The 25,733-nt window shown below is 41.5% G+C and overlaps 3 protein-coding genes, 2 long non-coding RNA genes and 1 pseudogene across 5 annotated transcripts; 4 read left to right on the top strand and 2 right to left on the bottom strand.

Annotated features, from left to right (window-relative positions):
* The first annotated feature begins 1,939 nt into the window (after nucleotides 1–1,939).
* Nucleotides 1,940–5,372, top strand: LOC136355627 (uncharacterized). The gene is made up of 3 exons (XR_010739965.1): nucleotides 1,940–2,390; nucleotides 2,482–2,651; nucleotides 4,718–5,372. It is a non-coding gene; the product is annotated as an uncharacterized lncRNA (long non-coding RNA).
* Nucleotides 2,576–6,634, bottom strand: LOC112937604 (rust resistance kinase Lr10-like; annotated as a pseudogene).
* Nucleotides 6,635–9,858: 3,224 nt separating this feature from the next.
* LOC4326099 (rust resistance kinase Lr10) lies at nucleotides 9,859–13,899 on the top strand. Its single transcript, XM_015764281.3, is given in 4 exon segments — nucleotides 9,859–10,786; nucleotides 10,908–11,080; nucleotides 12,607–13,601; nucleotides 13,603–13,899. Coding segments are annotated over 4 exon segments (2,055 nt in total). The 5' UTR covers nucleotides 9,859–9,965; the 3' UTR covers nucleotides 13,669–13,899.
* A 3,378-nt stretch (nucleotides 13,900–17,277) lies between these two features.
* On the top strand, nucleotides 17,278–21,936 carry LOC136355625 (uncharacterized). Its single transcript, XR_010739962.1, has 3 exons — nucleotides 17,278–17,693; nucleotides 17,823–17,923; nucleotides 21,540–21,936. It is a non-coding gene; the product is annotated as an uncharacterized lncRNA (long non-coding RNA).
* On the bottom strand, nucleotides 17,921–21,590 carry LOC4326098 (rust resistance kinase Lr10). The gene is given in 4 exon segments (XM_026022361.2): nucleotides 17,921–18,206; nucleotides 18,209–19,192; nucleotides 19,528–19,551; nucleotides 20,696–21,590. Coding segments are annotated over 4 exon segments (1,953 nt in total). The 3' UTR covers nucleotides 17,921–18,156.
* A 90-nt stretch (nucleotides 21,937–22,026) lies between the features above and the next one.
* On the top strand, nucleotides 22,027–25,530 carry LOC4326097 (rust resistance kinase Lr10). The gene is made up of 4 exons (XM_026022370.2): nucleotides 22,027–23,396; nucleotides 23,515–23,684; nucleotides 23,785–24,580; nucleotides 25,022–25,530. Exons 1-4 carry the CDS (start codon nucleotides 22,630–22,632, stop codon nucleotides 25,362–25,364), a joined length of 2,076 nt encoding a protein of 691 aa, XP_025878155.1. The 5' UTR covers nucleotides 22,027–22,629; the 3' UTR covers nucleotides 25,365–25,530.
* The last annotated feature ends 203 nt before the right edge of the window (nucleotides 25,531–25,733 follow it).

Below are 25,733 nucleotides of genomic sequence, written 5' to 3'. Positions count from 1 at the left end.
TAATTCACTTGCTCCATTCTTTTCTTTTTTTTTTTTGTGTTAAACCGATACCCATCTACCGATACACATGGGATAAACATGTCATACATGATTGATTGCCTGCACTACAGGATTCCACTTCCCCTAATAATATGGTGCATAATAATATGACATAATATGTTATATCATATCTAAAAGTAAATTTGTCACAAATAATATGGTGCATAACAAACTCATAAATATAATAGTCTTATCAAATAAATTTCTACACTCTAACAATGTAATCCGTTAATTTTTTTCTCGAACGCGCAAAAGAATTGCACGTTAATATATTAGAAGAAAAGAATAATTGTTACATAACGCATTAAGCCATACCAACTCATGCCAAGAGAGGAGGGAAAGAGAAGACCAAAGGAAAAAAAAAGACTCGGAAACTACGACTCCAAACAGTGGGAAAGGGGCAGGGCCCACTACTCTCCCAATAAAACCTCAAAATTAGCAGTGCCAGCTAACGACCAAAGATGACCCTCTGAGAGGATGGACATAAGGACCTCCGAGACCGAAGATAACGCCGAGTCAAAAACCCTAGAGTTTTGTTTCTTCTACAGTTGCCAGGAGACCAAGAGGAACAGAGAATCGAAGTCGAGACGGAGATGCTCAGGCAAGCATGCCCTAGACGAAGGCCACCAATCCTAGAGGTAGCTACCACGGGAGGGAATGTAATCCGTTAATTTATTATGTTTCTTCATAGCAAAGAGCAAAATAGACTTTTTATATAAGAATTTAACGGTGAACTAGAAAAAATTTTCATGAGTAGATAGGGAATTTTCTCTTTTAGACAACAATTTCACTCTCAAAATTACCCAAGGGACAAGAGCTCCATGAGTTGGAGAGAAAGCTGTGCGTCGTTGCTTTATGGTGCATTCAGACAAAGCCACATGATCGGCCGGCAATGAGCGAGGTCGTGGGGATGCTTGAAGATGGTGCCGACAGCCTGCAAAAGAATGCCTAGCAGCAGGACGTACGTTGTTCTGCGACGACGAGGACGTATCTGTAAACTGGTTCGTGCCACTGCTACTCCGAGCTGACTGCAATCTCGGTGGAGGATGGCTAAAACGAGTTAATATCAAATCAAACACATGCTACTAAGTTTGAAGTGATATTCTGTGAAACACCAAGTTCTGGGTTGTGTTTGCTGTGTACATTGAAGTTCATGTGTTTTGATATGTAAGTGTTACGCAGATTATCTATATGCGTTCGAACCTGCACAGAAAATGAAAAGGTGATTAGCGTATGAACAGTTGAGTTTTAATTATTTTAAACTTATATAAATAAATTAATTTAATATTTTAATGCAACTTTTATATAGAGAGAATTTCACATAAAATGTACCGTTTAATTAGTCCTCGTAGTTTGAAAAACGTGGTAATGAAAACAGAGTATATCTTTTAATAAGAAAAGAACGGAGTCATAGTGCTATGCCCTTTCTTTAGTCTTGAAATTCGTTCGTTATTTTGGAAAGCAGAATTTACTTGAGCATCTGATGGAGAGGTTGGATGCTGAACTGAAGCAGAAATTCGAAGGCACTAGGCAGAATAAGTTTGTGTTGTGGATATAGGTCGGGTTTAGTTTACCCTCAACTATCCCAACCTTACAACTTTCTATCACATCACATCCAAAACTTTCCTACACACATAAACTTTTAACTTTTTTTTTAAACTTCAACTTTCCTACACACATAAGCTTTCAATTTTTTTTTTCAAACTTCCAACTTTTTTTAGGAACTAAAACACCCCCGTAGTACTACTGTGATTTATTAGCCGTTGGATCTAATATGAACGGTGGTGTACTAGATGTTGAGCGTTCCTTCCTTTTTCCATTCCATTGCCTTTGATTGGGAGTTTACGCAAGAGAATTGATGGTGAGATTAAGATAGGAATTTGATTTTTAATCCCAATATCTTGTTTGGTAGAGATGGTGGAAATTGACAGGGAGTTTAGTTGTAGATTAGGTCATTAATGAAAACGGATGGCTGAGATATATTTAAGCAAAGTAAAGGAGGAATTCCTCCTCAACAAGCGATTTCCCCGGCCTTTGCGCTGGCCGGTCGCCGGGCCGCCTCCCACTCTCCTCCGCCGCCGCGCGCTCACCGTGTCTCCCACACCGGCCGGAGCCGAGCCGCATCTTCCTCTATCCTCCTCCTCCCCGGTCCCCATGGTCCACGTCGCCGGCTTCCACCACCACCACCACCCATCTCGCGGGATCTCAGGGGTGAGGTGGAGGTTTGGATGGGATGAGGAGGGAGGGTACTAGTGGTGGGAATTGGGAAAGACGACCCCGCAAGCGAGTCAAGGTCTTCGATCGGTCTTCCCGCGATGCTCGCTGCTGCTTTTCGATAGGCATTGACTAAGGTTACGCTTCTGATTTGATTCGATTTGTTCTGTTCTGTTCTAGTACTATCTAAATTTTGGAACTACTGCGCTCAATTCCATGATGGGACAGATATGGGTCTTACTCACACGGTTAATACTACAATCCTTCTGTGAAATTTCCACCAAGATTCTGGTTCATAAATTTGACAAGGACTCCAGAGAACTTCAGAGGGGCATACAGAGCACCACAGAATAAATCAAGGTGGGATAAATGATAAATCGTAGCAACAGCAGAATAAGGTAACCACGACAACTGAACCACAAATATCCAATTCTCTCGTTTAATGTTTATACAGTGAAGAGTGGCAATGCATACTTCATGTGTCTTGGAACAATAAGAATACATTGCATTCTAATGCTATGTATTTGTTGCATGATAATCCATCACATATTCCTTTACTGAATTATGGTACCTTCTTCTGCAAGTCTTACAGCACAGGATAGCTATCAGCTGACAAAAACGGCTTAGGCGGCACCTGTAGATTCTGCAACCTCCCTGTTAGCATGTTCACCACCTTTGTCATTGATGGCCGGTTCTTTGGGTTCCACTGAATGCACCATAGTGCCACAATGGCTAGCTGTCTGACCGTTTCTTTCTCTTCTTGTGTCATTTCCCTACCAAGTGCCAAATCCTGCCCACTGTTTACCTGTTCATAGATCCATTCTGGGAAGTAGACCACGTTTTGGCTCTCAACACTTGGGTCCGAGTTCCTCCTTCCGCTAACCATTTCTAATACCAGCATGCCAAAACTATAAACATCTGACTTGTAAGATATCTCTCCAAAGTTCCGAGAATATAGCTCTGGTGCAATATAGCCCATTGTGCCTCTTGCTGCAGTCAAGGTAACAATGCTTTGGTCCCTTGCACACAGCTTTGCAAGGCCAAAGTCTGAAATCTTCGGACTGAAGTTATAGTCCAGCAAGATGTTATGAGGCTTGATATCGAAATGGAGGATACGCTGGTTACACCCTTGATGCAAGTATTCCATTCCTCGGGCAATGCCTAAGGCGATATCTAGCATCTTGTTTGGTACTAGGAGTTCTTGAAGAATATTATAACCATCTGAGAATATATATTTCTCTAATGACTCATTAGGCATGAATTCATAAATGAGAGCCCGCCTTGTTCCTTCGGAACAAAAGCCAAGGAGGCGAACAATGTTTGCATGGTGGATCCTCCCTATAGTTGAAACCTCATTGATGAATTCTTCTCCTTCTCCTTTTGAATTTTCTAGCATCTTGACTGCCACAGGAACTCCGTTTGGTAGCTCACCTCTGTACACACTTCCAAATCCACCTTGTCCTAGTTTAATTTTGAACCGTCTTGCTATCTTCTTTATTTCAGAGAAAGAATACCTTGTTGGTTTTGATGTGCCATATGTTTTGAGAAACATTTCGACCTTCAGATGTATCTCTTCATTATATCTTGTCTTCAATGAAAGATAAAGCACAGTTGCCCCCAGCAACAGAAGGACAACTAATGCGGCTGCTGATGATGTAGCTGAACATGCAGAGAGGAGGAAATTAGCGCACTGTATTTTTCCTCCTAGACAGATACTCCAGCTTGTAATCCTACCTTTTATTGTTAATAAATCATAGCTCAGAGCAACAGAGGTGAAAGACTAAGCTAGGGAGACCAATTTACCATACAAAACGAAGAAGGAACAGACTATCAGCACATTGATTAGGATAGAAATTAGAAATTATTCATTTGTATGTAATAGAGATTCCTTTTGTTTTCTTTTATTTCTTCTTTTGAATAAAGGAAGTTTGGATTGAATTATTACCTGCAATGATTCTGATACGTGAACCTGCAAATACCAAGAAGAGAATTGAGACTTGATTTATGGTTTAATTCATAAAAGGGAAAATAACTTCTTGAGAAAGAAAAAAAATGTAAAATCAACACTGTTATATGAGTAGCTGCAATTGTGGGCCCAGACCCCAAAGGGGGATACGTGAAAGTTGAAGATTATGAGGAACAACTTTGCTGTAGTTATGTGAATAAATAAATAAATTACCTTATAGTATTCCCTCAAGTGTGTTCCCATTTTAAGCTACCTCTAGGCACGTAGGTTGGACTTTACAGGCAATCGTGCTACATCTGTGACTTTATGCAAGCAGATCATATGTATCTCTTGTTTCCTGCCTTCACTCTTTGTATTGGAAGTCACTCTTCTATTTAGTTTCTACAGGCTGCATATCATACATTAATTCATTTTCTGCTTCCAGTTCTAAAATTATTGTGTCTGTTTACTCTCATTAAGCAATAGGCATATTATCCATTCAAATCATTTTTTTTTCAGGAGGACACGGCATCGCTGTTTTAGTATAGCTCGTCAGGCAGCAGGCTCTATCACCACAGCTCCAGTACAAGCCAGGATGCCAACGATGATGCAACCTTAAATCTGACAATACCGCCCTCCTAAAAGGGAATTCAATGTTGATGGACTTAAGCAGCCTGAAGTGTAACATGTGACATGACTCATGAGCCAATGTTACGTCCTCGTGTGCCAACTGGTATTAACATTTTCAATGTTATTTCTTGTTGGTTTCTCAGAAGGTAACCACAAAAGATCGCTATCGACTAGCTTGTTTTGGTGAGTGTAGTCAAGTCAAATTGAAAGATTAGCAGTGATTACACAAGATATTACATAACAAAAGGGAGAATCGAAACAAGAGCGCCTGCACTTTGCAAGCTCAATCTTGATAGCAATCCTAGCAACTTGAACTTCTTGGAATATGTTGTAACTTGTAAGGATGCTGAACTAATTAGGTTATATTAGTGGGATAGTATGTCTTCTTGTTATGTCACTTTTTCTTCTTCTGCATGTTTCTTAGCAATAGAACAGGAAATTGTTGGATGCAATACTTTGCTGGTGAGTAATGGTTCAAAGAAATTCAGGACATTGTAATCTAGGTAATCTTGTAGATTTAACACTGCATTATCATAGTTATAAATGCTTTGGCGTGTTGGGCACTAAAAAGATTTATGATTATGGTGACTTGATGCTACTTGTCGATAGTTGCCTGTTTATCCAGTTGTTTTTGTTAGATTCTGATTTAGTTGCTAAAACATTTTCTTACTACATTTGTAGCCAACACAAGTGTAACTTAAGATGATCGGATAGTAGAGTGATGCTCGTGCTCCTGTAAACGATGATATATATTTATCTGCCTTCTTTTTTTTTGTTTATAAAAAAAATCAGATAATAAGGCATGCAGAGTGATGCTCGTGTTCCTGTAAACGATGATATGAGGGGGCTCAGTTAGAAACGGTACCGTGATGGTGAGGCATGCAGAATGTTTGATTCCTTTGTGAGCTGAATGCGCAGCGTCGGCCCTGTGTTTCACAGTCTCGGCAATCAGTGGCAAGGTCTATTTGGTCAGGCGAACTCATGACACTTATCCAGCTGATGGGCGTCTCATTGAAACTGAAGATTCTTTCTGCTACGTCCTTCAACGTGGAGGAATCAACAAGAGGGCTATAGGTGTTGCCTCTGGGTAATGCAATGAGGTTACCGGAGACGGCCTCGCAATCCAGCGGAAGAAAAGACATGGGTGCATAAGCAGACAACGTATAGAAGAAGTGGGTTTTGTTGCTAAGGCAAGAGATGGGGCCAGCAATATAATCGGCGGCATCAGGGATAGTAGCTGGTGCTGCGAACTCTGACGAACAGCTTCACTAGTGCTGCATACCACATTGCGTATGGTTCACAACGGTGATCAAGTGCTCCTTCGGAGATGAGGTTGGGAAGCGGGCATCCGGGAGTGGGAGGCAAGGAAGAATCGTCCGCGAGCGGGACGATGGTGAGGGTAGCACGCTTGTAATCTATGGCGGTCACCTTGTATGGCCTTCCAAGGTAATTTTTGATATCTAGGATAGTTTCTTGGCGGTCAGAGCATGTTAGCTTCATGCATGGTAAGCCGCAGGAGGACGATGTATTGCTGGGTTCAAATCGGAAAGGGTACCTGATCTCAACCTTGCCACACTGCTTTGCTGGGCATGCGCTGAAGAAATCTTTATCCTTCCACGCTGACGCTGTGGCCAGGTTGCATACAAGGAGGACGGCTGCGCCAACAAATCCTCTCATCTTAATTTACTAACTTTCTGTTACATATGCAGGGGCAGGGCGAGCGATGACGAAGCTGCGTTGCGAGTTAAAAAGAAAATATGGAACATATATACTACTGTAGCTAGCTAGCTAGCTAGGACAGCAATAGCGAAGAAGAATCTGACTAGCTAGTCAATAAGAACTTTATTTCTTATATATAGAGCAAGTAATTAATTACCTCTGATTGCAACAGCCTGCCGTGTTCATCGCCCTGCCCATGCCAATCCACGGGACTCCCTCCGTCCCATAATATAAAAGATTTTAGATAGATATAACACATTTTAGTACAATAAATCTAGACATATCATCAACTTAAAATCTCTTATATTATAGAACGAAGGAAGTAGATAACACGGCGGACATGGACACTTGTGGAAATTCCGCTGGTGAACAATATATATAGCCCTCAACTTCTCTTTCGCCGTGAAATGGCACTTCCTGGCTGCCAACAATAATAGGGCTCTCCAATTGTAAATTTAATTTTATTCTATTTACAGTCAATGGCAAAGTCTTCCTCTTCAGTGTTATCATACTTCATTCCCCTAGCTCCCCCACACAAATATACAATTTAGAACTAATTGAAATTCGGAATGAATAAAATAAGAAAATTGAAAGTAGAGGTTAGAATCTATGTAGAAATATAATTTAGAAATAATTAAAATTCAAAAATTCCATTAACATGAATATTTACAAATACATAAGGGCTCCCATAGGAGTTCGCCTTTTGTCTTTGCGAGAATGCTTAATAGAATGGTATGCTTACTGAAGATTGTGTGCAGTCCAATGATTCCCGACGCCTAGCAATTAGGCTACTGGTTAATTACATCCATAGGAGCGAGCTTATAGAACACCTTCGATTAAACTGAGCTTTGGGATCGTCGTCTTGAAAATTATTTGCTCGTTGAAGGTTGAGGTTGGTGCATATTTAATGGTGAATATAGTGAATGTGGAATGAGTGGCTTTGCTTTGCCAAAATCTAGTCACAGTACACCATCACGTCGGTGTGTGGAGGGAATTTGGTGAAGGAGGTGACCTTTGCCTCTATCGGTGATATGGGCCCGAGGGTATCAGGACCATAGGGAGGAGGCTGCCCCCGGTAGCCACGTGGCCCTCCCCCCGAGGAGGGTCGGGCCCGAGGCAGGCGGTGGCTGCTCCCTCCATGCCTAGGGGTCGGGCTACCCTGACCCCCTCCGCGCGGTGCTGCGTGTGCTGGATTAGGTGGGCGCCCCCATCACCCACCTAACTGCATTTAAGGCGATGTGAGCGAGCGCACCACGCCGCATTAAATGCGGCGCGTGGTGCGCCTGGCTGGACTATGACCGGCCTGTGACCAGTCTGCGACCGGTCGAATGACTGACGTGACCAGGGTAGTGCGCCTGCACACTGGTTGCATGTCAGGCGGTGTGCCGCCTGACATCCCCTGTCACATCATGATGATGAGAGGCTGTTTAGCCTCTCTTCACAGCCGGAGGCGGTTCGTTTAACCCGGTCAAGGCAAGGTTTCCATTTCCCAGAGCGAGTGAGGACCCAAAAGTCCTCACTCATTAAATGATGAATGACATGCGTATCCCCCGTGTCAGCCGGATGGATTTGACGGGTCTCACGCCGCAGCGGGCAAGAGACTTCTAAGGCAAGCAACAAGACATGCATTTAATGTAATTATCCTTCCTCACCCCTAGATAGGCGATTTGGGCACATGTGGTAACCCCTTGAGGTATAAAAGGAGGACCAGGCGGGGGAGGAGGAGCCTTTTTTCTCTAGAGCAGACTTCTGCCCCTCATCATCAACTCCTACTCCAACAAGGAGATCTTGTAAATTCTTACACGATCAGCTAAGCACAGGAGTAGGGTATTACGCTTCTCAGCGACTTGAATCTGTATAAACCCCTGTTGTCTCATCATTCTTGAGGGGCCCGACCCCCTCTACACCGCTCTTCTCACCGAGTCTCGAATCTCACTCGCTGCCTCGGCTGAACCAACAAGGGGGGCCTCGCTGTCTCCCGCTTGAGGAGTTTACCCTCCGACAGCCTTGTTGGTGCCCAATCATGTACCTCGGCCTTCATCAAATATGGACTATGTGGTTGCTTTTACCTCGTCGGTGCCTAGCAACGGTGTATCCATTTCCCATCTATTTTAGACGTGTTAATAGTATAGTGACCTGGCCTTGTTGGTGCTTGGCCATAGTTTCGTCTAGCCTCGTTGGTCATAGATAAATGGAATAAATGAATGATTGCAGCCTTGTCAGTTTTAGCCAATATGTCGTCTAGCCTCATTGGTCTTGGCCATAGCATAAATACTGATAAATTGGTCATTTCATATCGTGGACACTCGGCCACAAAGTCGATATGTGTTTTAAATCTGCATGTGGCATGCCTTGCCCTCACGACTAGCAGTGTTTTTGTTTAGCGAATGGTGTTTGTCTTCAAGAATTTTGAGAATTGCTCTCGTCCATCTAGTACAATTTGGAGAGAGAAGGTATTACTCCCGTACATCACATGCACGAGGCAAATTTGTAACTCTTCGGACATGAATATAAATGTGCATAAATCATGGTTGGTTCGATGCCAATAGGGCTCAAACTTCTTCCAAGCTTACCCAAATAAATACTCGCATATGATATTTTATCATGAGCGAGAATATAAATATACACAAAATATTGAAAGAAAAGTTTAGAGTCTACATAGAAATACAATTTACAAATAATGGAAATTCATATTTAAAAAAAAGAAATATTGGAAGAGATAACTTAAATTCAGAATTTAAAAATAAGAAATATTAAAATAAGAGTTTAAAGTCCACATAGGAATAACGAAACTTTGTAATTAAAAAATAATAAATATTGGAAGAGGAGGATAGAGTCCATATAGGAATATAATTTATAAATAACTGATATTTGGAATTAGGAAGTAATTATTATACATATGTCACATATATACAATACAATATGAATATTACACATCTGTTAGTTTGGTCAAGTTAGTATAGAATTTAAAATTGTGTTGCCATTTTAATTATTTTAATGACAAAATATGAAAAATATATTTTATTATGTGAGAAAAATATAATGATGCTAGCCATACAATCAACGTAAATTACCATGGTAGTTATCTCTGATTGCAACATCTTGCCGTGTCCACCGCTGTGCCCATACCAATCCATAGTAGATAACACGGCGGACATGGACACTTGTGGTAATTCCACTGGTGAACAATATATATAGCCCTCAACTTCTCTTTCGCCGTTAAATGGCACTTCTTGGCTGCCAACAATAATAGGGCTCTCCAATTGTAAATTTATTTTTTTAATTATTCTATTTGCAGTCAATGGCAAAGTCTTCCTGTTCAGTCTTATCTATACTTCATTCCCCTAGCTCCCCCCACACAAATAGTACTAGTAATACGGGGAAGCAAATATAATCAGCTTGGCAGTTGCATGAATGCATGGCCAACTCCATTGCAATATTCCGTCGTTCTACTACGTACGGCCCCTTGCAGAAAGCCGCTTTAACAACTATCTGCTGTATGCTTGCAGTTGCTGCAGGGCCAAACCCCCAGGAGTGTCTTCCTTTCTCCTGTGGTGATCTTGGCAACATATCCTACCCTTTCCGTCTCCAAGGCGATTCACGTCAGTGCGTTTCTACTCCTCGTCCATGGTACAACCTCTCCTGCAGCAGGGGCAAGGCCACCATCCATATCAACACAAGAAAGTACTATGTGATTAGTATCAACTATACTCGTGAGAACTTCTTGGTTGTGGATGCCACCATGCAGCTGGATGATGATACAAACGGCACCAGCTGCCCTCTTCCTCGCTCTGATCACCTTCCTTACATGATTTACTGGTCTGATCTGTCTTCAATCGATTCTTATGGTTTTAAAGATTTGGTCACTGCTTCAGACACTTGGGCATGCTTTGTGAATTGTTCCCGAGCAATAACGAATGATAGCCGGTACAAGCCCGTTACTTGCCTGAGTGGGAACAATTCATTCCCTTATGTGTATGTCTATATTTATGATGATTATGGTTGCTGTCCTGTCAAAAGGCTTCAACCTTCCTGTCGATATTTGGGGATGATTCCCTTTGATTACGTCTATCAACCAGGGTCATATGATGATGATATCATGTCAAATGTACTACAAAGTGCAAGTTACAGAGATATCGTGGGATTCATAAGGAAGGGATTCCGCGTTAATTTTCCCCTTTATAATAACGACCAGAGGGCTCCCACGATCGTCGAGAGATGCCTAAACAATTCAATGAGGTGAGTCTGCTGCTTCCTGTATACTATATTACTTCCACTTCCTCCAGAGTTTGGTTTTGTCTGTGTACGTTCCCCCTCATTTATCCCGTTCAAGCTACATAATTAATGGTGTAATTTTCAGCTACTTCAAGGATCAGATATCTGGAGCAAGCATCCCGCATCTAACTCGCGCTCTTTTCTGGACTGAGATACACTTCGTACAATGCGTATCTACTAACCACGACTACACAATAAAGTTATTTTCGGTTGTGATAACCATAGTATCTGCTATTGATGTCACCAAGCTACTTTTCGGTACGTGTCAATTAATTACCCGCATTTATATAATCATCACATCCATGACACGACTTTATATTGTATTTCCTCCGTCCCATAAAAAACAAATATAGACACTGGTGGAGAAAGGGTTTTTACTCCCGGTTCGTAACCCCCCTGTAGTCCCGGTTTTCCAACCGGGACTACGAATCCGGGACTAAAGATAGCGATCTTTAGTCCCGGGTGAAAAAACCGGGAGTAAAAATCCATTTTTACCGGGACTAAAAAGACTAGATCCGGTTGCTCTTTATTATTTTCTTTTCTTCATTGTTTTTAATCAAAATCACAAATCAATCCCGTTCCCAAAATCACAAATCAATCATTCTCAAATTGCTTCCAAATCCACAATCGATCATCTCAAATACTCAAATACATCACAAAATCTCAAAAAAAAATTACATCACAACTTCTACAAAATTATCAAATATTCACATCACACACAAATCAAATACATCACACAACAATCAGATCCAATCAAATACATCATACAACAATTTCAGATTCTTAAAAAAAAAAAATCCACCGCCTCGCCGGCCGGCCCTCCGCGCCCCGCCGCCCTCGCGCCGTCCGCCGCCGCAGGCCGCCGTCTCACCGCGCGATGCGCCGCCCGCCGCGCGGCCTCCAGCCGCCGCCGTGCCGGCCGGCCGGCCCGTCGCGCCCGCCGTCGCGCGGCCGCCAGCCGCCGCCGCGCCGGGCCTCCGCTCCCCGCCGCCCTCACGCCGGCTGCCGCCGCAGGCCGCCGCCTCACCGCGCGACGCGTCGCCGCCGCGCCGGCCGGCAGGCCCGCCGCGCCCCGCCGCCCTCGCGCCGGCCGCCGCCTCACCGCGCGCCGCGCCGGCCGGGCCTCCGCGGCCGACCTGCCATCGGTCTGTTAGAGAGGAGAGGAGAAGGAGAGGAAGGGTTGAGGAGAGGAAGAGATAAGGTTGAGGAGAGGAAGAGATAAAGTTGAGGAGAGGAGGAGAGGAGTTAAAGGAGAGAAGGAAATACCTCGATCCAATTGCGCATGCCTCTCCGATCTCTGCGTCGATCTTTTTTCCCGGTTGCGCATGCCTCTCCGATCTCCGCATCGATCTTTTTTCCCGGTTGGTACCAACCGGGACTAAAGATAGATCTTTAGTCCCGGTTAGTAACACCAACCGGGAGTAAAGCGTATGACGATCTTTTTTCCCGGTTGGTAACACCAACCGGGACTATAAATGGATCATCAACCGGGACTAAAGATTGAAAAGTAGCATGAAGCTTTCAAACCGGGACTAAAGATGTTTTTAGTCCCGGTTTTTAATACAGCCGGGACTATTGTGAAATCTGGTCGACCGACTAAAGATGGTTTCTCCACCAGTGAGAATCGGATGTGACATATTATAGTATGATAATTCTGGACGTATGTATGTTTAGACTCGTAGTATTAGGATATGTCATATCTGGTACTAGGTTGGTTTTTTATGGGACGGAGGGAGTACGTAGTATAATCTAACTCATATATGGCTGCCGACTTGTTTGAAAAGTTCTATGCAGGTTCGTGTTGGCACCGCTGGTGGTACTCACATTTCTTGCCCACAAGTACTGGAAAACAAGGATAGCGATCGATGCAGTGGAGAAGTTCCTCCGGATGCAAGAGATGCTAGGTCCAAAGAGGTACGCCTACACAGACATCATAGCAATCACAAGCCATTTCAGGGATAAGTTGGGCCAAGGAGGATACGGATCTGTATACAAGGGTGTGCTTCTCCCTGGTGACATCCATGTTGCCATCAAGATGTTGGATGGAAAATCCGACTGCAACGGAGAAGACTTCATCAGTGAAGTTGCCACCATAGGCAGAATCCACCACATCAACGTGGTTCGTCTTGTGGGGTTCTGCTCCGAAGAAATGAGAAGAGCTCTGGTTTATGAATACATGCCTAGAGGATCTTTAAACAGGTATATCTTCTCATCCGAGAGAAGCTTCTCGTGGGACAAGCTCAATGAGATTGCTCTGGGCATTGCTAGAGGGATCAACTACCTGCACCAAGGGTGCGAGATGCAGATTCTACACTTTGACATCAAGCCAGACAACATCCTTCTGGATGACAACTTTATTCCAAAGGTCGCTGATTTCGGCCTTGCAAAATTGTACCCAAGGGAGAAGAGCTTTGTGTCAGATAGGGCTTTACGAGGAACATTTGGGTATATGGCTCCAGAGATGGCATGTCGTAGTTTTGGCGTCATATCCAGCAAATCCGATGTTTATAGCTTTGGAATGCTGCTGCTTGAGATGGCTGGAGGTAGAAAGAACGCAGACCCAAATGCAAACTCAAATTCGAGTAGGGCATACTACCCAGCATGGGTGTATGACCAGCTTATAGTAGATCAACAAGTTGATGAGATATCTAGTGCTATTGACATGCATGAGAAAGAGAGGAAGCTGTGGCTTGTTGTGTTTTGGTGCATCCAGATGAAATCATATGATCGGCCAACAATGAGTGAGGTCATAGAGATGCTCGAAGGGGATGTTGATGCGTTGCAAGTGCCTCCGAGGCCATTTTTCTGCGATGGAGATAGCACGCCGCCTCCTCCTGTGCCTGTGATGGATTCAATTTGCCTTTACTCCTCCGAGTTGACTGCGATCTCAGAGGAGGAGGATGTGGATGGAATAACTCAACTAGATAGTAGTTGCTTGCTAGGCTATGAGCGAAGTATTTGAATCTAGCAATTAGCGTTCACTAATATTAATTTTACACTAGATGGAGTACAAGACCATTGTAAGCTAGTCCAGCTTGAACTTATTTACCTAGCAGATTGAAGTTGTTTTACGTGTATGTAAAATGACTATGAATAAACTACTCCCCCCATCCCTAAATGTTTGACGCCGTTGACTTTTTTAAACATGTTTGACCGTTCGTCTTATTTAAAAATTTTTATGAAATATGTAAAACTATATGTATACATAAAAGTATATTTAACAATAAATCAAACAAGCATGGTGGCCCGCGCAGATTGCGCAGCTAGCATCATTATAGTTTCTCTCTTATAATAACATATATGTTTTCTCAATGTATTATTCAAATATATTAAAATGACAACATAATTTTGCGTGTCTCATGAGAGCGAACTTCTAATATTCCTTTTTTAATTTCTAATTTTAGTTATTTGTAAATTGTATTTCTATATGTACTCTAAATTCTACTTTAATTTTATTAGTTTTATTCTGAATTTTAAGATTCTAATATGGATTCTATACTCTTCTTCCAATATTCCTTATTTTAATTCCTAATTTATATTATTTCTAAATTGTATTTCTATATATGGATTCTAAACTTATCTTTCAATATTTTTTAATTCGGAATTTTAATTATTTTTAAATTCTATTTCTTTATGGACTCTATATTCTTCATCCAATATATTTTTTAATTTTGAATTTCTTTATTTCTAAATTGTATTTCTAGATGGATTCTAACCTCTACATTTATTTTTTTTCTTATTTTTTAATTCTGAATTTCTATTAGTTTTATTGTATATCGATATGGACTTTAGACCTACCTTCCTATATTCCTTATTTTTAATTCCGAATTTCAGCTATTATTAAATTGTATTCCTATATGGACTCTGTTTTTTATTTTTCTCCGATTAATGTCAGAATTTCTAGGCCATGGGAGCAAACGTGGAGGCTTCTTTTTCTATTTCTTTAATAATATAACTAGCTGGGTGGCCCACGCAATTACGCGGCTAGCACCCAAACAAAATCATATTTTTTTTAAGTATGATTTTACTTAAAATTTGTTAAATAGCTATCTCATTGTCTTAAGACTTTGAAAGACCAAACCTTACCATCCTCGTGTTTCTAATTATATAGTTTTTAAAAGTCACACCAGTTGCTACCCCTTATGTCATCTTCTTTTTTATTTACTTGCTCGATCTACCACTATTTATATTCATTCTTCTTGGAACCTTTAAAAATTGGATTTTATAGTTTTTGGAGTTTATTGTCATGTTGGGTTTCATTTTTATAATTTCTAGATGTCCCGTCAAACGTTGCCACTGTCTCTTCTCTTTATTGTTATTGAGATTTTAAAAATCGAACATAATTATCGTTTGGGTTTATTTTTACTTTTTAGAAGTCCCGCCAAACCGTCAGCGGCTTTGCCATTGTACTCCTCTACGGTTCGCCCGCTGCCTCCCTTCTTTATTATCATTTAGATTTTAAAATCAAACATGATTATCATTGGTTTTCTTTTTTTTTTAACTTTTTAGAAGTTCCGAACCTTTAAAAATTGGACTTGTAGTTTTATTTTTTTATAAGTTTTAGAAGTCACATCAAACGATGCCACTATGCCCCCAGGTGAGGTTGGCCGAGGCTGAACAAATAATAGTGGAGGATGTCCTCATCACCCTCTACAGCCCGTCCGCCGCCTACTCTTTATTATCATTGTGATTCTAAAAATCGAACATAACTATCGTTGGAATTCATTTTTTATTTTCTATAAGTCCTGTCAACCGTCGGCGGCTCTGCAACTATACTCTTATACACCCCGCCCGCTGCTTCTCCTTTTTATTATCATTGAGATTTTAAAAATCGAATATGATTATCAATGGGGTTTGTTTTTTTACTTTCTAGAAGTCCCGACAACCGCCTTACTCGTTTACTTCACGGCCTGTCTGACGTCCCTCCTTTTAATCGTCATTAGGATTCTATTAGGTGTTTTATTAACAATTTTTATATGTCATATCAACCGCCACCACTCTACTCCTTTATAGGCATGTTACTTAATTTATCTCGTCATGTGTTTTAGATGGTCTTTTCTTTCAATAATCTTAATTTTTATCACAAATTTTAGTTATTTATAAATTGTATTCCTAATTGAAATCTTAATTTTCTTTTTCTAATTTCAGATTTTTTTTAAATTTTAGTTAATACCGTACTGTGTTCTTTTAATGTTTTTATTTTATATTTTCAATTTCAGTTGTTTCAAAATTGTATTCCTACTTGAACTCTCTTTTAATTTTTCTATTTGGGGCGTTTGCAAATTTACCACTGGTTTTTTCAATATTGCAAGGATGCCACTCGAATGACAGTTCTAGTGATATTTTTGCAATTTTCTAGTGGCAGTTTTGTAATAACGGTTCAAAGTAGTGATAAATTTGCAATTGCCCCTTTCTATTTTTGGATATTATTTTATTTTCTATTCTAAATTTTAATTAATCTCGTATTGGGTTCTTATATGGATTCTTCTTTCAATATTGCTTATTTTTAATTCCGAATTTTAGCTAATTTTAAATTGTATTCCTACTTGAACTCTTCTTTTATTTTCTTTTGCTAATTTCGGATTTATTTATTTTTATTCTGAATTTTAATTAATCTCGTATTGGGTTTTTATATGGACTCTTCTTTTAATATTCCTTCTTTTTAATTCCGAATTTTAGCTATTTTTAAATTGTATTCCTACTTGGACTCTCATCACCTTTTCTTATTTTGGATTTTATTTTATTTTTATTTCGAATTTTGATTAATCTCGTATTGGGTTCTTATATGGAAACTTCAATCAATATTGTTTATATTTAATTCTGAATTTCAACTATTTTTAAATTGTATTTCTACTCGGGCTCTCCTTTTCTTTTCTAATTTTGGATTTTATTTTATTTTTATTTTGAATTTTGATTAATCTCGTATTGGGTTCTTATATGGAAACTTCTTTCACTATTGCTTATTTTTAATTCCGAATTTCAGCTATTTTTAAATTGTACTTCTACTTGGACTCTCTTTTTCTTTTTTTTTGTTTTTCTTCGATTAATGTGGGAATTTCTATCTCCCGCACCGAACGTGGTGCTCCCTTTCAGAGCTGTTTTAATAATATAATAGATAGATGATAGGAAAATAATTAATAATTACTTAAATTTTTTGAATAAGACAAACGGTTAAACATGTTTAAAAAAATCAACGGCGTCAAAATATTTTAGGATGGAGGGAGTAGTATTTTTGTGCTAGCTGCTAACCTGCTGCCTGCTAATGACCAAGTTATCAAGATGACCATTGCTAATGGCAGGATTTTAGTGGTCTTGTTAATTAAGTTTCCTTTTGCAAAGCCCACAAACATATATATCTGGGCCGGAAAGGGATTGTGATTGACTTGATGGGCCAGGCCTAGATGGGCCATCGAAACTAGGCCTTAATTAGATTGTGATTGCTCCGCCTCCGCCCCACCACACTTCCCGGCGAGCTCCGGCTAAAGCGGCGGCGGCGATTTCGCGAGCCGAGCATCCCCTTTGCCTTGGCATCCAGCATTCCTCATCCGCCGGCGCGCTGGCCGGTCGCCGGAGCCGCCTCCCACTCTCCTCCGCCGCCGCGCGCTCACCGTGTCCCCCACACCGGAGCCGACCTGCATCTTCCTCTATCCTCCTCCCTCCTCCCTCCTCCCCGGTCTCCATCCCGTCCCCATGTGGTCCACGTCGTCACCTTCCACCACCACCACCCATCTCGCGGGATCTGGGGGCTTGGATGGGATGAGGAGGGAGGGTAATAGTGCTGGGAAAGACGACCCCCGCAAGCGAGTCGAGGTCTTAGGTCTTCGGTCTTCCCGCGATGATCGCTGCTGCTTTTCGATAGCCATAGACTAAGGTAACACTTTCTGATTTGATTTCTTCTGTTCTATCTAAATTTTGGAACTACTGCGCTCAATTCCATGATGGGACAGATATGAGTCTTACTCACACAGTTAATACAATCCTCCTGTGAAATTTCCACCAGATTCTGGTTCATAAATTGGACAAGGACTTCAGACAACTTCACAGGGGGAGCACCACAGAATAAATCATGGTGAGGATAAATCACAGCAACGACACAATAAGGTAACCCACGACAACTGAACCACAAATATCCAATTCCCTCATTGAATTTTTATACAGTGAAGAGTGGCACTTCATGTGGCTTGGCATAATAAGAATATATTGCATGCTAATGCTAGGCATTTATTGCAAAATGTGTACTAAGTTTATATGTATCACATATTCCTCTACTGAATTATGGTACCATGTTGTGCAAGTCTTACAGAGTAGGATGGCTGTCAGCTGAGAAAAACTGCTTAGGCGGCACCTGTAGATTCTGCAACCTCCCTGTTAGCATGTTCACCACCTTTGTCATTGATGGCCGGTTATTTGGGTTCCACTGAATGCACCATAGTGCCACAATGGCCAGCTGTCTCGTTGTTGCTTTCTCTTCTTCAGTCATTTCCCTACCAAGTGCCAAATCCTGCCCAGCGGTAACCTGTTCATAGATCCATTCTGGGAAGTAGACCATGTTTTGGCTTTCAACACTTGGGTCTGAGTTCCTCCTTCCGCTAACCATTTCTAACACCAGCATGCCGAAACTATAAACATCTGACTTGTAAGATATCTCTCCAAAGTTCCGAGAATATAGCTCTGGTGCAATATAGCCCATCGTGCCTCTTGCTGCAGTCAAGGTAACGATGCTTTGGTCCCTTGCACACAGCTTTGCAAGGCCAAAGTCTGAAATCTTCGGACTGAAGTTATAGTCCAGCAAGATGTTATGAGGCTTGATATCAAAGTGGAGGATACGCTGGTTGCATCCTTGATGCAAGTACTCCATTCCTCGGGCAATGCCTAAAGCAATATCTAGCATCTTGTTTGGCACTAGGACTTCTTGAGAAGTATCAGAATCATGTGAAAATATATATTTCTCCAGCGAATCGTTAGGCATGTATTCGTAAATGAGAGCCCGCCTTGTTCCTTCTAAGCAAAAGCCAAGGAGGCGGACAATGTTTGCATGGTGGATTCTCCCGATAGTTGCAACCTCATTGATGAATTCATCTCCCTCCCCTTTGGAGTTTTCTAGCATCTTAACCACCACAGGGACTCCGTTTGGTAGCTCACCTCTGTACACACTTCCAAATCCACCTTGTCCTACTTTAACCTTGAACCGGCTTGCTATCTTCTTTACTTCGGAGAAAGTGTACCTCGTGGGTTTCGATGTGCCATATGTTTTGAGAAACATTTCTACCTTCAGATGTATCTCTTCATTATATCTTGTCCTCAGTGAAAGATATAGTGCAGTGGCCACCATCAACAGAAGAATAACAAATGCAGCAACCGAAGATGTAGCTGATGATGCAGATAATAAAAGTTAGTGCATTGTGTTGTTTCTAGACAGAAGGCTCACAGCCCAACTTATATTTATAAGACTTAGCTCAGAAAAGCAATGTAGAGGAATATGCTGGCAAAACCATCTTTCCGTACAAACAGAAGAGCAAATAGACTATCAACACATTGATTACGAATATAAATTAGAGAGCCACCATTAGGATTGTAATAATGATAAGAGATTATAAGACCAGAGGAGCTAATAATAAGACTTAGTATGTGATAGATAACTTTAATTTGTTCCTTTTATTTTACTTTCATTGAACAAAAGAAGGTTTGGATTATTGAACCAATACCTGCTATTACTTTGACATGTGAACCTGCAAAAACCAAACAAGAGAATTCAGACTTGATCGATAGTTTCGTTAGGAAAAAAAGAGAGGAGAAATTGACTTGAGAAAGAAAAGGTAAAATCTGACATGGGTATACAGCTGACTGCTATAGTGCAGTATGGAAGACCAGACACCCAGTGGAGTGCGTGTAAGTTTTAGATTCTGTGGAATCAGATGTGTTTGAATTATTCAATTATGGCTGTGTTTAGTTCCACACCAAAATTGGAAATTTGACTAAAATTGGAAGTTTGAAGAAAAAAGTTGGAAGTTTATGTGTGTAGGAAAGTTTTGATGTGATGGAAAAGTTGGAAGTTTGAAGAAAAAAATTTAGAACTAAACAAGGCCTATATATGAATATATTTGTAAGTGAGAAATGATCCCTACGTTTTGTTCAGCAGATATCATAACTCATACTAATAAGCAAGTTGCCATGTGCTAATGATGGTGGCTAAGCAAGACGGAATGGCAGATTAAGAATGGTTAGGGTGGGATAACGTGGAAAAAGGGTTACAAAATTATCTACACACCACATCTCAGATCTATGTTAACCTCAACAGCCATCAAAGCAACCAAGCATCATCTTACTGCAGCTCTCGTTGTATCACACAATAGACCAAAATACCTACTCCCTCCATTTTTAAGTATATTAAAAGTATGTTCAAGAGTCATCCATGTCATATATTGAAAACGGAGGTATTACTTGTATACCCTCAAGTCTCATCCCATCTGAGCTACCTGTATCCCTTGAACTTCTGCTACAGGCAATCGGAATGCTACAGTTGTGACCAAATAAGTTCTGCTTCTTTGGTAACTTTATTCAAGTGCAACCATGCATGAATGTGCTGGCATATCAAGGTTATGGTCATTTCCTGCTTTCAGTTTTTAAGATGATCAGATAATATAAGTGGGTCTTAAATAAAGATAATATAAGTGATGCTCATGTGCTGATAAATATTGTTTTCTTATCCATCGGGCATAATTGCCAGTGTTTTGCTGGATTTTGACGATCAAATAGCACTAGCATGGATATGTGTGGGGCTGTAAATTGGAAATTGTAAAACTTACAGATGATAAACAAGAATGGTACTGCGAGTTGTATAGGAGTAGTTGTTTGGCCAGTAAGAAATAATACCTCTACCCATGCAGAATGTTTGATTCCTTTGTGAGCTGAATGCGCAGCGTCGGCCTTGTTGTTCACAATGTCTGCCATCGTACTTGTAGAAATACCACCAGATCATGGTCTCAGAAGAATTGAGGATTCTTTCTGCACTTTCTCTGAACGTGGATAAGACATAACCGGAAGGATAGTCGAGGATTCTGTCTGCACTTGTTGTGAACATGGATGGGATATAACCGGAGTAATAAAAAGCTGGTATCGGAATGGGGCCATCTGAGATGACCTCGCAGTCCAACGGAAGAAGAGACATAGTTACACGATAAGCCACCAAATAGGAGAAGTGGGTTTGGTTGCTAAGGCAAGAGATGGGGCCAGCAATATAATCGTTATCGGTGGCAGTGCCAGGGACACTAGCTAGGGCAAATTCTGTTGAACAGCTTACTAGTGCTGCATAGTAGGTATCGTATGTTTGGCAAGGGTTCTGGTACCCTGTGTTGTAATAACCATAGCCTGGCCCTGTTATTAAGTTTGGCCTGATAGATATGGATTTTAGAAGTGGGCAGGGAGACGGTGAGGAGTAGTTGTCTTCGTCTGCGAGCGGGACGGCGGTCAGGAGAGCATGCTTGTAATCTATGGCGGTCAACTTGTATGGCCTTCCAAGGTATTTGTTATGTAGGATGGTATATTGGCCAGAGCATGATAGCTTCATGCATGGCACGCCACATGACGATGGTGTATTTTTGGATTCAAGTTTGAAAGGGAACCTGATCTCGGGGCCATGCTCGCCGCACCTCGACGGCGGGCAGTAGCTGAAGAAATCCTTGTCTTCCCACGCTGACACTGACGCTGCTGTGTGCAGGTTGAGAAGAAGGCTCAACACCAGGAGGGTTGCTGCAAGAAATCCTCTCATCCTATTTTCTGTATGCACTGTGACAGGCAGGCGAGATGGAGACGATCCAACAAGTAAGCAAGGCAGGGCAATGTTGCGTTGCGTCGAGTTAAAAGATGGACACCACTATACCACAGTGTAGTACCCGGCCGGAAGCTGCCTGCAGTCTAGTGAATCGCAGCAGCATCCATCCTGCCGTGTGGAAAAAGACCTATAGGTAGATCTTTTGAGGGTTTGCTTGGTTAGCTTAGCTGGACCTGTTATCTGTCTGGGAAAGGGTTTATTTGTAGAAACCCTCAAACATCTGGCAAATGCTCATTTCTCTTAATGGAAATGGGGGAGCTTGGCTCTCCTACTTTATTGGATCGCGATTGACCGTTACCTATAGGTACTGTACCGTGTATTACACGGAGGAAATTGACAGGTGTGGAAATTGAGTGCTTCCATAAAAGTCCCAAAAATTAATACTCGTTCCTGTCTTAAAATAAAACAAATTCTACTATTAGTATTTAAAATTTGTTCTAAAATATAACAACTTCTTTACCTACATTTCCTTCTCAACCAATCACAATCTTTCAATATTTAAATTTTTTTTGTCTACTTTTTTCTCTTAAACAATCACAACATTCTCTCGTTTAATTTTACATACTTTTTCTAATACCTGGTCTAAGTCTATTTCTTTTATATATTATGAAAGAGAGATAGTTACTCTGTTCTGTTTTTTAATGTATGACGTCGTTAACTTTTGTCATAACGTTTGACTATCCGTCTTGCTCAAAAAATTTATAAGAATGTTTTTTTGTTGTGATTTATTTTGTCATCAAAGAGACCCTAACCTTACTTTATTTATATATATATGTTTGCACTGAATTTTTGAATAAGAAGAACAATTAAATATTATCTGAAAAGTCAACAGAATCATACATTGAAAAAGAAAAAGATAGTACTAGTAGTCAGTATCTCCCCAGTTAAAGCACCCACCCCGACCCCACCAAATTAATACTCAGCAAGGCTAATCCCTGCCAATTATAGTGGTCATTTCTCTAGGGACGGACTGGGAATGGAAGCTGCAGCCATGGCGAAATCTCTACTTCTCTCCTCTTTGCTTGCGGTTGTTGCAGCAGAAGTTGTTGGAACAGGGCTAAACCCCCAGTACTGTCCTCCTTCCTCCTGTGGCCATCTTGGCAACATATCCTACCCTTTCCGTCTTGAAGGCGATTCACGTCAGTGCGTTGCTACTCCTCGTCCATGGTACAACCTCTCATGTAACAATGGCAGGGCTGCCATTCAGATCAACAAAGGGACGTACTACGTGACTAGCATCAACTATACCGGGGAGGAATTCTGGGTTGTGGATGCCACCTTGCAAGATGATGATACAAACGGCAGCAGTTGTCCTCTTCCTCGCTCTGATCACCTTCCTTACACGAAGAATTACTGGCGTCTGTATTCGGGGAAAACTTCAACTGATTCTTATGGCGCTATCGATTTGTACACTGTTTCACGCAATTGGGCATGCTTTGTGAATTGTTTCCGAGCAATAACAGATATTATGCCAAGGTACAGGCCCGTTACATGTCTGCTTCCCAACAATTCATTTGTTTTTGTCTCGTTTGATGACTGTGCCGTTGGAGAGTTTCAACCTTCATGTCGATATTTGGCCATGATTCCCTTTGATGGTTGGCATATATCGGACTCACAGCTACAGAATGCAAGTTACACAGATATCATAGGATTCATAAGGAAAGGAGTTAGTGTTTCGTTTCCAATTGGTCCTTACCAGAGTAATGATATCAGCGTCACGGAATGCCTGAAGGGTTCAAAGAGGTGAGTCTGCGCTCAAACGCAAGTTAATTAGTTTTGTTTTTCTCATGATTCTGTTTTTATAAAACAGATGTGGTTCCTTCACTTATAACCCCGTCTTGTACAATGGTGTGATTTGCAGGTACTTCAAGCAGCATACATCTCGTGCAAGCATTCAAGATTTAACCCGTGCTCTTTTCTGGAATGAAACATACTCCGAAGTAGATTGCAGTAATCTAGGTGCCTCCAAGAAAGACATGATTTTTTTGGGAATCATGGTATCGGCTATTGATATCACCAAGTTTCATTTCGGTACGTACGAATTACTTGCTTTTAATCATCACACCGGTGATATCATGTATGAACATATATATACTAACTTATATACATGTATGTTGGTTTGTTTGAGAAGTTTTATTCAGGTTACTGTTGGGGTCACTGGTGATATTCATCTTCCTTGCCCATAAGTACTGGAAAACAAGGATCACGATCGACGCGGTAGAGAAGTTCCTCCGAATGCAGCAGATGATTGGTCCGATGAGGTTTGCCTACACAGACATTATTGCAATCACATCACATTTTCGAGACAAGCTAGGCCAAGGAGGCTATGGCTCTGTATATAAAGGTGTATTGCTCCCGGGTAATCTCCATATTGCCGTCAAGATGCTGACTGGTAGCTCCAGCTGCAACGGAGATGAGTTCATCAGTGAAGTATCAACCATTGGAAGGATCCACCATGTCAATGTGGTGCGTCTGGTCGGGTTTTGCACTGAAGAAATGAGGAGGGCACTTATATACGAGTACATGCCTCGAGGCTCTCTTGACAAGTACATCTTCTCGCCAGAGAAGAGTTTCTCCTGGGACAAGCTGAATGAGATCGCCTTGGGTATTGCAAGAGGGATCAACTACCTGCATCAGGGATGTGAGATGCAGATTCTACACTTTGACATCAAGCCGCATAACATCCTTCTTGATGATAACTTTGTCCCAAAAGTTGCAGATTTTGGCCTTGCCAAGCTGTACCCAAGAGATAAGAGCTTTGTCCCAGTGAGTGCCGCACGAGGAACCGTGGGCTACATAGCTCCTGAGATGATCTCTCGGAGTTTTGGTGTCATATCAAGCAAATCCGATGTTTATAGCTTCGGAATGCTACTTTTGGAGATGGCTGGAGGAAGAAGGAATGCAGATCCAAATGCAGCAAACTCACTGTTCCTTCACTCAGGCAGTGTGGGAGTCCGTCCGGGATCGACTTGGTCTCCGCTGCCCGAAGCCTGCCTCGGACTTTCAGGGGTGGTGGTGCGAAGCGCGCAAGAAGATTGCCAAGATTGATAGAAAAACGTTTGACGCGGGCATCATCCTAATTACGTGGCTGATTTGGAAGGAACGAAATGCTCGGGTCTTCGAGGGCGTGGCGACATCGTCTTCTTTGCTCTGCGCAGCCATTGAAGATGAATGGGAGTCTTGGAAGGCGGCCAGCTTGTTAACGGCGCTGTGAGAGGCCCCTCTGTGGTTTCCTCCGGGTTCTCCGGATAGTGGTGTGGCATCTTGTAAATAGGCGGTGGCTGTGAAGCCTCGCCATCTCTGTACATTCTCCAAATTCTTAATATACTATGGTCGGCGTTCTTTGCCGACCCGGCGAAAAAAAAAAGTCAAGCATATTATCCATCACGGGTGTACAGGGAGCTGACTCGGCGAGAAACAAGCGAGATCTCTGATATTGCTGACATGCATGAACTAGAGAAGAAGCTTTGCATTGTTGGATTATGGTGCATTCAGATGAGGTCGTGTGATCGACCGACGATGAGCGAGGTGATAGAGATGCTTGAAGGTGGTAGTGATGAACTGCAGGTTCCTCCAAGGCCATTCTTCTGTGATGATGAGCAATTCCCTGGAGTGGAGTCTTACAATATGCCATCTGATCTAACTGCAATCTCCGAGGAGCATGAGGACGACGACGACGAAAGCATATGTCTGTTCGAAAGCTACCAGTAACTTAGTAGCAAGTACATTTATGATGACTGTATTTACTTAATTTGTATGCCCATTTTGCTGTCGAAACTTCAATATGCTGAGATCGATATATTGTAACTTCAATAGTTTTTATGTATATTGTAAGTTTGTAGCACATATAATAAGCAAATAAAGTGAGCTCGTACTATTTACCGAGTATCTGAAAAAGATTAAGACTTTGAAAGAGTTTACACAAGACTTAGTGTTTTGCTGCTTTTCGTAAATCTCGTCGCTGTTGTTGTAAGACCGAAACACACGGCGAGAGAGATCTCCTTGTCAGAATGTCAGGCATCGATGATGGTAAAATTCATTTGCTTTGCGTTTTTTCTCTCTTTTTGTATAAACTCTAGT

The sequence above is a fragment of the Oryza sativa genome, chromosome 1, assembly GCF_034140825.1.
Source record: "Oryza sativa Japonica Group chromosome 1, ASM3414082v1".
Lineage (NCBI taxonomy): Eukaryota > Viridiplantae > Streptophyta > Magnoliopsida > Poales > Poaceae > Oryza > Oryza sativa.
Note: the sequence above shows the minus strand (reverse complement) of the source record. Positions and strands in the feature narration are given on the sequence as shown.